The sequence below is a fragment of the Elaeis guineensis genome, chromosome 2 (genome assembly GCF_000442705.2).
Source record: "Elaeis guineensis isolate ETL-2024a chromosome 2, EG11, whole genome shotgun sequence".
NCBI lineage: Eukaryota > Viridiplantae > Streptophyta > Magnoliopsida > Arecales > Arecaceae > Elaeis > Elaeis guineensis.
The window spans coordinates 70,026,057-70,038,129 of NC_025994.2; the positions used below are offsets into that span (position 1 = coordinate 70,026,057).

The 12,073-nt window shown below is 36.3% G+C and overlaps 1 protein-coding gene across 2 annotated transcripts; it reads left to right on the forward strand.

The window, feature by feature from the left end:
- Positions 1 to 11,035, forward strand: LOC105034791 (uncharacterized). Of its 2 annotated transcripts, XR_830228.4 has the most exons (4): positions 1 to 217; positions 379 to 801; positions 898 to 1,159; positions 10,727 to 11,035. XR_830228.4 is itself a non-coding variant. In XM_010910080.4 (3 exons), the coding sequence occupies exons 1-3, from the start codon at positions 107 to 109 to the stop codon at positions 1,096 to 1,098; spliced, it is 735 nt and encodes a 244-aa protein (XP_010908382.1). In that variant the 5' UTR covers positions 1 to 106; the 3' UTR covers positions 1,099 to 1,290. The 2 variants fall into 2 exon arrangements, 1 of the variants encoding a protein (XP_010908382.1); XM_010910080.4 differs by lacking the exon at positions 10,727 to 11,035 and having other exon boundaries at positions 898 to 1,290.
- Positions 11,036 to 12,073: the final 1,038 nt, after the last annotated feature.

Here is a 12,073-nt window from a genome sequence, read left to right on the forward strand (position 1 = left end):
GCTCTACTCTCCGTTATAAACCTTGGAACCTTGGCTCCAAAACTCCTCGCGTCTCTAGTCGGCTACGGGCACCCAACACCCACTGCGAGCAAATTGGAGAGGAGAGATGTCGTCTCTTTCTCCACCATTCCGCTGTCCTTCTCCCATTACTCGGCCCGCTTCCACTGGTACTCCATCTCCGAGACCGTACCCTGTACTTTTTCTCCAGAGATCGACGGTAAATCTCTCCAATTCCTTCAATCTCCCGCAATCAAACCCTCCACTCCCTTCGGTCTTTTTATATATTATATATTTTAAAGTAATCCGGTCGATATCTCTTTCCCTTCCTTCCATTCCCTTTCTTGCACTGAAATATTTCTCTTTTTACATGCTTAACAGGTCCCATGGCCAATGCCATTTCAATCACCGAGAACCACACCAAATTGGTTTTCTAAGTCTAGTAGCAGTAGAGTCCTCGTTCCTCTCGCGCTCAGTTCAACCTCTGGGAACTCTGACGGATATAGGAAGTTATATATGGATGCAGTAATTGTTGCACGGAAGCTGTTTGATGCTTTTCCTCAGCCAGTGAAAAGCTTTCCTTGGAGCAGAGCGTTGGTCATTTTTCAAAATCTCATCTTTGAGCTTGCTCGGGCCGTTGCAAAGTATCTCTGCATTCCTCTTCTGGCTGTCACGTCTCTGAGCGAGATGTCTTACTGTGCTCATGAAAGAAAGATGGGTCTGATACCCATCCCATTTCTCGTTGGGCTTATTCTTGCTGGGGTCTTAAAGGATGCGGCTATTGAGCTCTCTTCAGACCTCAAGGTTCGTCTGACATCATGTCTCTCCATATCTATCTGAATTGTGTGAACTTCATTTTGGATTTTTAGTGTGTTAATGAGGTATGTTTTCTGTTATCAGAAAGGAGGGTTCCCTTGGCATTTGCTTCTGATTGCGATCTTCTTTACATTGCTCAAATTACCCGGTCCATATTACCCATACTGGGGGCGTTTGTTGATTCCTCACTTTGCTAATGGTGGACTATGGAGGACGGTTTGGCTTGCTCTAATGTGGTACAGAAGGCCTCACGTGGAACCTGAAGGTGCAACGAGGAACCAGTAGTTTGTTCTCAATTTTGTAGAGAAAATCAGTTGACTTCCTCTGTGTGAGATGTGTGGAGCAGGTATTCAAATTAATGAAAGGCTACCTATTTCTCCTTCCTTTTTCCTCTCCTAAGATAGAAGTGAATTTTGAATAGCCCATGCTAGTTGTATTGTTTGGAATGCTATGGAAACATATTTATTTTTACCACCATGATGTTTTGTCATAATCGCAATATAGTGCCTCAGTTTATGAATTTGGCATCTTTCTATCGTAATTAGTTAAAGATCAATGGATCCTTAAAACACAGGTAAAAGGCTGCTTGCCTAGCTATAATTTAAATTATTTTCACCATATGTGCTACTTATCTTGAGTCTCATGTGATTTTGATACCTAGTGATGTTAGTAGAAAGAAAATAGGTGGAAAACAGTGTGATTGCCTTATGAAACTTATTTTAGGAAAGTTTTTAAACATTCTTCAAGCAAATTTCTATTGCACAAACTGGTTTTTCTGATGTTTTCTCAACTTCTTCGCTGGAACTTGCAAGCCTTTACATATGGTATACATGTAGATTGACTGGTGTTTTGCTTCAAACAATATATGCAGATATTTGCACAAATGTTCATTACATAGTTGATAAACACTAAATATGCCTTGGAATGTTACATAGCAAGAACATGAAATCAATCTAATGAAAGCATCTTGAAAAAGTCTGTCTTGAGTCTCTAGTAGGGCAGTAATAGCTGATAGTGCTTGCAAGGGGAGAGTAACATATACCTTGCTTTTCAAATTTTATCCATGAAAAGTTCTTATTCTTCTGAGGAACTCATCTATAGTTGATTCTTTGGCCACTTAAGACTTGGTCAGTGAGTCAGCTTCTAGTTGCTCACTTCTGTTGGGTACTGTTGGGTATGCTTTAAAAGGATAGCTTTTTTTTTTTTTTTTTTTTTTTTTTTTTTTTGCAAAAAAGCCTCACAGGAAGACAACAGAAATCACATCTATTTAAAAGATCATTTATTGCCTTACTGATGTTGCTTGAGCTAGACAAAGTGGGGGATTTCCAACTGTTGGGGCTTGGCTTGGTTCTATTTTCTACCAGATAGACTGCTTATTGTGGGAAAGGCATTTATTTTATCAAGGGATTTCAGTAGTGAAAAGCCAAGGGCATAATAGCTGAGTGGTGTGGCCTATGAAAAGTACTATTTCGTTATTGAGCTCACTATGCATCAATGCAATCCTTAAGGTCTTCAAGAGGTTGTTGATAGTGGGTTTCCTCACTCTTAGTCTAATCTTTATGAAGCAAGGATCCATATTATTTGATTGATAAACAGAGAATTCATAGATCATAGTCATTTGTGGTTATGTTTTTGACCTGTCATCACAAAGATGATTATTATCTAAATTTTATAAGTCAAGTTTCCTGGGTATTTTCCATGAGACTGTTTGCTACTCATCAAGCATATTTCCTGCAAGATCACTTATACCTTGTGCCATTGGCTACAAATACTTGACATGGAGTGATATAATGTTTCTTTGTGCTGAAAAATAGAAGCATTAGTTTTCGTCCAAAAAAATGAAGCATAAGATTATGCTATAATCTTATGCTGGTTTATATCTTGATTCTATGATTAGAGCTCCAAAAGTTTTCTTGTGATCCATTAAGATTCTTCGATAGGATGATTTCCTTGTCCATTTTTTTCTTTTTTTTTTTCCGTTGATTTTTGTTCTTTTTTTTGTTGCTTTGGTCTCTAAATGGTTCTTTTGAAGGTGTTCTCAACGGGATTGATGGAATTTCAGTGCTTGAGGTTTCCAAGGATATTGTAGATTAAAAATCACCATTATGGGGGATTGATTAAGTCATTCCCCTAAAAAGAGCTTTCATTCACTCAAATTAGATGGCTTTTCTTGTATTTTTTTTAAGGATTTTGCATTAATTAAGCCTTCAGATTAACATTTTATATTTTGCCATGGAGAGTACTTATATGAAGGGAGTTGTATTTGCGGATATATAACATTAAAATATATGATGAAAATGTTACTTAAGGAGTGGGTGGTTAGTTATGAAATGTTGAGATGTTTTACCTCTTATTGGGTTCAAGAATTCTGATGGTGGATGTTAAAAAAGAAAGGAGCTCCTTTAGTAATATTAATGTAATCAAGGACGTGTATAATGAAGCGGTTACTAGTGCGAGGACAATTGGCGGCAATACTAGTAAGTTTCTAATCACAGTAGGTTTATGTCAAAATTTTTTAGTTTTAGTGGATGAAACTAAGGTAGGCATTAATTATAAATTGAAACTATGGAGAAGTGCATTAGAATTCAAGGGTTTCAGGTTATGTAGAGTTAAAAATTAAGGAATACATGGAACATACTTCTAGTAAGTTAAAAATAGAGATGAAGATGCATGAAAAATTAAGGATCATAAAGTTCCTAAGAGTGATTTTCTATTTTAATATTTCGGATCAATTACTCATAAGGAAGGGAAGATTGAAAAGGATGTTATCCAGAGAATTAAAATAAGATAGATAAAATAGGGATGTGCAACTAGAATATTATGTAATCTTAGGATACTAAGTTGAAGGAAAATTTTATTAGACAGTCATACGGCCATCATGCTTTACCGTATAGAATGTTAGGCAGTCAAAAAATAATATCTTGACAAGATGAGTGGGGCCGAAATGAGAATGTTTGAGATGATTGAATGAAATACAAGAAGAGGTGGAATAAGAAATAAAGTCATTGTAAAAAGTTAGAGGTCGCACCAACCGAGGACAAATTGAGAGGACAAGTTAAATGATTTATTCTTATACAATGTTGACTGAGGGACACACTAAGATGAAGGAGTGATTTGATACATTTAGAAGGAAAGAGAGGTAGAGGTAGACCAAAATTACATGAGATGAAGAGTAAAGAAGGACTTGATATCACTACATTTTTTCGGAGAGTATTGCACTAAATAGAGCTGAACGGAGGAAAAGGATTCATGTAGCTGCCCCAACTAGTTTAAGATTAAAGCTTGGTTAAGTTGAGCCAAATTTAGTTGGGTTCAAGAATTATCCTATCAATTTAACTCTCACCAACATGCAATGTGAGCCCATTTTATGAGAACCAGACCTTCACATGTGCTATATACATGATTGTGAAAACGAAGGGTCAGGATAAAGAGAGAGCCCGAGAGTTGTAGCATGAAGCTGTTTATTATTATTATTACTATTACTATTATAATTGTTATTATTATTATTATTTTTGAGATAGAGCTCCCTGAGAAAGGGCAACTACATGCGAAATTTACCAATCTGGAGCTTTTTCCTTTTAATAAAGAGAAAGCACGTGCCTCCTGGAAAAGCAAACCGTTCGTAGGTGGAATAAAATATTAGTTGAACTTGGAGTCTCTAGTATCAAGAAAAGAGGGTGTGTGTGCTCTGTCCTCCATCATTGGGAAAAATGTTAGAATAAGTGGAGTCCAAATGTAAGGTAGAGTCGAAATATTAGAGTTTACATTGTAATACTAGATGTGCCGATGTTTTAACAGAGTGGGTAGGGTTGATGGTGCGTACAGAAAGGCATCTGATTTGGTTCCATAGATCTCATTATTGATAAGATGGCTAGCGTGGGGTATGGAAATGAGCTTACAGAGAGAGAGAATTAGGTTAGCATGGGAAAGGTTGGATATGATGGGTATACTTCCAGATCCTCCTGGTTGGCGAAGAGTATTTGGGTGTTAAGATTATTTTTTGTTGATTTACAATGGCACAGAGATAAATTGTATTATGTAAACACCTTCTTTTAGTGAATCTGCCTATGTTTCTATGAGAATAATTCTGACTCCAAGGCTATGTTATGGACCCCTTTGTGTGAAATTGCACCATGGATAATACGATTGTCAACATAGCTCCCCATTAAAATTCTGAAGATAAAAGACGTGCTAAACTTCCATTGACATCTCTGGAAACAAATGAAACAACTTACACATGGCTCTTATTGCAATTTTTGGAACAACTGCTTGCTGTTTTTTAAGGTGATATTTATTAATGTTAGGCCAACTGCTGTTGGTCCAATAGGTGGAATATCCTTGCTTTGGGTTTCTTTTTTAATCTTGAATGTCCGCTTGGGTCCTTTCAAATGTATTAATGGACCGAACCATTCTTTGGATGAAAGTCTTTCATCCTCAAGATTGGGATTTTCTGAGTTTCCTTTGCTGTCAAAGCATGCTTTAATTTATCCACTAAAAGCTGTATTCAAGACATGGTACTTTTCATAGAATTCCAAATAGACTTCATGATTTCCTAGGTCAAGCCTGTTAATGTTCAGCTGATGTTTCAATAGCTATTCTTGCATACTCTTAGTTTTTCTTACCGTACATTGAGCACCTATCATTACCTTCTTTGTCAAATTCTTTTGCTCTGGTCTACAGTCTCATACATTGATTCTTTCAGAGTTAGTTCTGATAATTCATTTGACAGAGGGTCTGCACTTCATAATCTGTATCAGAAGGCAGACTGGGCCAAATCTCTTAGCAAGTTAAAAATGTTCCCTAGTCATTTCTGAAAAGCAACCCTGATGTTCCCTCCCCCCATCCTTTTCATGACTGCAAACTCCAGGCAAAATTTGTATTAGATCTTTCACTATGTCTGGTTATATAACCATGAACATTTGCATCTTGGAGATAATTCTTTCTTTAGAAAGTGCTGAAACCACTTGTTGGCTGAAGTACATTTATCTGAAGGATCAATGACCAGAAAAAATATACTCCATGATTGCTTGCTGGCATGGGCACATATTTGTAATGTCCTCTTCCCTCAGCATGTAAGTAAGAAGATATTAGAATGAAACTCTCAGCATTTCCTACTATGTTTTTGAATAAGATCCGAAATCAGTTCACAAGGTTACAGTTTTTTTAATAATCTGGAGGAAAAGATACCTCATCATTATAAGGTACAAAAGGTGTTTATGCTCTGGAGAAATTTGATTACAATTTAACATAAGGACATGAGAATCAAATGGCAATCTTTCCATCGGCGCTCCCTGTGACCCAAATAGTGGATCGGCTGGATCGTGCTTTACCACAGGAGCAAGACAAGAAGTCCTTCGTAATACCTGCCAGTGCCGCCACCGTTTGAAAACAATAGATAAACAAAAGACAGTCATCCGGTTAGATTCGCAAGATGGATTCAAAATTCCAAAATTAAAATATTAACTATGTATAATATATATATATATATATATATATATATATATATATATATATATATATATATATATAATATAAACAGTCATTCGATTAGATTCACAAGATGGATTCAAAATTTCAAAATTAAAATATTAACTATGTATATTATATATACACACACACATACATATGTACATACGTACGTATACGGATATACGTACGTATATGGATATACGTTCCATATACGTACTACATACATATATGGATATATATATATATATATATATATATATATATATATATATATATATATATATATATATATATATATATGTGTGTGCGCGCGCGGGTGTGTGCTTGCCGCGCGCGCATACGTACGTACGTACACACACACACATATATATATATATATATATATAGATATATAGATACATATATACATATATGGATATATGTATGTATGCATATACATATATGGATATATGTATATATATATATAGATACATACATCATACATATATAGATACCTATATATATAGATACATACATATACATATATACATACGTACGTATATACATACATACCTATATATATATAGGTAGACTAGGATCCGATTGACTGGATCCCAGCTTTTATTTGGTCGGATCTCCTTCCGTTGGATCGGCGTGCATCTTCAAGATAGATGTTTGGGCAAATAAAGGATTTCTCTCATTCCGTTAGCTGACTTGGCATTGCTAAAAAAAAAAAGAGATGCGATGGGGTGAGAGCGCACATTGATTGTGATGCGACGTCATCCCACGCATGTCCTCTGCCATCCCTTCGAATATCTGTCCCGCACTCCCATCCCTCTCCTGCGCTCCCGTCCCTCTCCCGAACCCTCTTCTCCCCCTTCTACTTCCGTCTCTCTCCCTCAAACCCTCTTCTTCCCTCTCCCATTCAAAACCTCAATCAACCCAATACCTCCACTGCCGGCTCTTCCCCACCGTCAACTATGACCTTCTTCTCCCCTCTTTCTCTTCCTCTCTTCCAACTCTTGCTGACTGTTGTCGTCGGCTGTTCTCCCAATCTCCAACACCCCAACCCCAAGTTCTTCAACCCTACTTGCCATTGGCTCTTTGTCAACTTGCACCCACCATTGGCTCCGGTCGATTGGTCTGCTGCCTTCACTCACCGTCGGCTCTTCCCCAACCCTCATCTGGTAGTAGTGAATCATATTATTCCCTAACTTGCACCCACTGCCTCCTCCCATGGCTAGTTCTTCCTCAAAATCCAACTCCCACCCTCCACCCCCATTCGCCACTAGCGTACACCACCCCCAACTAATGCTGCCACCAAGCTCGAGTGCCCCAATATCCCGGCAGCACCCACCGACGCCACCCCCAATCATTGCCAGTAGTACCCACTACCGTCGTCCTTAACCGTCGCCGTCAGCACCTGCTATCGCTCTTAACTGGCATCGCCACAACTCACTACCGCACCTAATCGACACTGCCATCACTCACCGCCGCCCCACGTACAGCCAGAGTAAGCATGTTCTTATCATTTTTCACTTTCTACTCATAATTTTCAAAGAGCTGCATGAATGTTATAGAATTACGTTAATATATTTAATTTTTAATTTATGTAGTGAATAAGTTATAATTGATCTCTATTGGTTCTTGCAGATGGTTCATTCGAAGTCTTCTTTGAGTCAAGAGAGGAGCTTTCGAAAGAGAGCTCTTCTCCGATTGATAAATTGTCGCTGCTATTTGCGGCGATATGTGGACTTCATCAGGAGCATCCGGGAGCTATTGACGAATGCTCACAAAAGATTAATACAGCAGATATCCTTCCACTATATGCTTGACATCCCAGTCATCACACAGAGCGGGTAGTTGTAGACCAACTCCTTAGTTAGTAAGACGATAGCAAAAGGAGATTTCATTTAGGAGGACAGACGTTGATCTTCTCTACTGAGGTTGTTGCCCTCATTTTGGGGCTACCCCTAAATGGGATAGCCATTGATGTGAAGAAGGCTCCCCATAGTGTAGTTAGGATTACACATTTTGTAGGGGGATAGTTAGGAGAGATGTATTGGAAGATAAGATCAAAGAATTATTGTTTGATTCTTCTTCCAATGGCATCCGATCAACGGTGCAATTACTTGTTTAATACCTTTTGGGTATAATTTTATTTTCTTTGTCGAATCTTAGCATTGCACCGTAGATCTTCTCCATTGTTGACCCCTTAGGGGACATTAGCCATTTTGCATGGGTCAGAGCAGTCCACGAGCACCTCATGAATTTATTCCAAGGGTTGTGGAGAAAATAAAGAGAAAGGAGAGAGGTGCGAAGGAGAGCACCGTTATCTTAATAGATGTATTACAGTTCTGATGGTAAGAAAGATGTTAAGTTATTCCTTTATCTTCTTATTCCATTTAATTATCATTATATCTTCATGTGATTGCTTTTCTTTTTTCAAGTTTGACTTTTTGAGAGAACAGACATAGTCAAACCATCTGTTTTCGGCCAGCTTCCTCGAATCCTGAACTGGAAGAAACCTCAGTTCAGGAAAAGGGCCCACTTAGGAGAGGTGTTGAAGGGCCTAAAAGATGGAGATACAGTATTACTTTGATGCTTGATATTATATTTTTTTTTTTTTTTTTTTTTTTTTTTTTTTTTTTATATTTTTTTTGATAAGATTAGGGATCAAACTATTTTATTTTTATTTTCATATTCGAGATCCACTTTGAGCATCATCACCGAATGAAGTGTTGCTCCTTGAAATGAGTCCTTCCACCCATCAGGTAGATAGAGCTGAAGGTGAAACAAGTAAGATGGGTGAAACAATAAGATGGGTAAACAAATAAGATGGATAGGAAGAGGAGTAGAGCTAGCAGCGCTATAGCACTGCCGTGGTATTGGTCTGTCGTATAATTAAATATTTTTAAAATTTATTACTGACGCATATAATTGTTGCGTATTTATCCTCAGATGGAGCTCGTACGTAAATACTAGTGCATTTTTGCAGAGGTGAGGAGTGGGAGGGCTCGAGACGATACCAAGAAGATGAAGCTCCGAAGGATGCTCGTCGAGAAGGATAAGTTGATTTCTGAGTTGCAGGCAGTATTGAAGAGCATTGAAGGGAGCACTGAGATCAAGGATACAGAGGGAGCACTCATGAAGTGGCGTCAGATATATCGCTTACTGAGTTTGTGAGTGCTGATAGTCTGATGGTACCCATTGAGCATACGGATCCACAGCATACCGAAAGACGGGTTACGCATCGGAAGCGGACAGTTCGGGGCTCCCATCCCCTATGCAGTCCATTCGTTCCCCTACCTTCAACTACTCCGGATCTCAAAAGAAAGCTAAGAAAAAGTCAGTCCATCGTAGGGATGACGACGTAGTAAGTAGAGTTATGATTTAGTAGAATATTCACACTTCATTCACATCTAACATCCAACGTACTCATATGATATGAAGGAATTTTTTGAGACTAGCCGTGACTTCTTCGGATTGTAGCTTTTGGATGATGCGGAGCGTAGGCAAGTCTTCGATTTTTTTTAAAAAAAATTAATCGGTATGTCATTCCATTATTTATAAAATAAATAATTTTGATATCTTTCAAACTACGTTTGTCTTTGGTCTTTAGGTTTAATATTAATTACACCATATAGATCATTAGTTTGGATTGATGGCGTCAGCGTCATCAACCGACTGCAGGTTCATGACATACTATCTGAAAATTTAATTGACGATGATGTAAGTATTATGTACTAAGTTGGATAAATCAAACATATATGTAGGTTAATTTTTATTTTTTACAATGGAGTATGCAGGTCATAGATGTTTTTTGGTCCTCTTGCAGCAATATCCTTCAATTAATTTACAGTTTATCTTTATGTTGTGATCCTTCTTTACGGTACTTATTTGTATTCTTCATACAATATTATGTATTGTAGTATTGTATTGTATTGTATAGTCTAATATATGTTTCAATATTTTCGTCATTTTAGAGCATGTTGCTGGGCAAATGAAAGTTTCTAATAAAGTTGTGCGAGACTTCATGCCTCATTCATTGACTGAAGTTAAGCAAATATTCATGCCCATATACTCATTGTTTAACTAGTACTTGCTTATCGTTGATATAGAGAGCACATATTTTAGACACTATATATCTGTGAGTGGTGCAAAGTACCGGAGCGTCACTAAAAGATTTTAATGATCATATTTATCGAATATCGAATGAATGTTGTGCGTGCTCATGCATTGCTAACAATGTGGTTGATTACTAATATTATGATTGTAGGTGACCTGGTTGATTGAGATGGTATGAGATATGTACTTTATTGATATGGATGGTTGGCCGCTCCATTTCGTTGATTATCCACAGTAGGGTGTCGCATAATTATTATAATCGATACATCTGTAGAATGTAATTTCATCATATCAGTTGTTTGCTTTTGACTGTGAGCATAAAATATTTTTTTTGTAGACTTGATTGTACCATCTATATTATGCATTTTATGAAGAGTCTGATGATGGGGCGGGAGATCACAGATGCTCATATGCCAGAGTTACATGCCAGATATGCTGCGCAGGTAATCGGAAAGGTGTGAGGCAGGAATGTTCTAGTTTGTGCTATTGCTATCGTGGATGTGTTGTGAATATTTTTTATGAATCTTTAATAATATATTTAAAAATTTATATTCAAATTTATATTCTGTCATTAGTGGAATTATTAATTTGATGTATATGAATATTCAGTAACAGGTGTGAATGATTGATGCAATGGATTTTCTGACATGTGAGTTTGTTCTTTAATTTTTTGTATTTATATTTATTGATAGGTTTCATAATTGTTTGATATAGGTTTTCTATATTATTATTTTGTATTGTGTTAGAAGTTATTTTAGGTCAATTTGTGCTTATTTGTAAGGGATTAGTTTTGTGCTTATTTGCAGGGGGATTGATTTTATTTTTGTATTTACGATATTGTTTCTTATTGTTTGTGTTTATATTGAGAGGATAAATACAAACTGCGAATAATAAGATAAACTGTGGGTGGATAGGCTCAACATCAAGTATTTCATAATAATAAATAAAAATTTTGAATAATAAATACAAACTCTTTGAATAATAAATATAAATTTTAAATAATAAATATAAATTTTGAATAATAAACAGAAATTTTGAATAATAAATATAAAAACTCTGTTGGAATAAACACAAATCCTGTAAAATAAACATAAACTCTGGATGATAAACAAAATTATCCAAAATAAAATAAATACAAGCTCTGAAGTGATAAACACAAACTGTTAAATAATACAAACTTGAAAGATAAATACAAACTGTTCAGAATAAATACAACTCTAGATTCTACAGAATAAACATATTCTGAAATAATAAACCAAACTCTGGGATGATAAATATAAACTGTTTAGAATAAATATAAACTCTGGGATGATAAATACAAACTATGCAGAATAAATACAAATTCGAAGTCCTGCAGAATAAACACAAACTCTGGGGTGATAAACATAAATTTTTTCAATAAACACAAACTTGAGATCAAAAAGTTGGGTGATCTAAGGTCCATCCAAGATAGGATAAATACTAAGTCCTGCATAAATAAATATAATCTATCCTACAATAAATACAAACTCCAAATAATAAACACAACAGACTGAGGATAAATATAATTTTTTTATAATAAATATAAATTTGAATAATAAGTACAAACTATGTATAATAAACAGAAACTATTTGATCCCGACTTTGTATTTGACCCCAACTTGGTGTTCATCCTGAGATGGTTTGTGCAGGATATAATTTTTAT

Coding starts and splice junctions, on each gene's coding strand:
- LOC105034791 (XM_010910080.4), top strand. CDS start 107: ATGTCGTCTCTTTCTCCACCATTCCGCTGTCCTTCTCCCATTACTCGG. Junction 218..378: donor TTTTTCTCCAGAGATCGACG/GTAAATCTCTCC, acceptor CATGCTTAACAG/GTCCCATGGCCAATGCCATT. Junction 802..897: donor AGCTCTCTTCAGACCTCAAG/GTTCGTCTGACA, acceptor TTCTGTTATCAG/AAAGGAGGGTTCCCTTGGCA.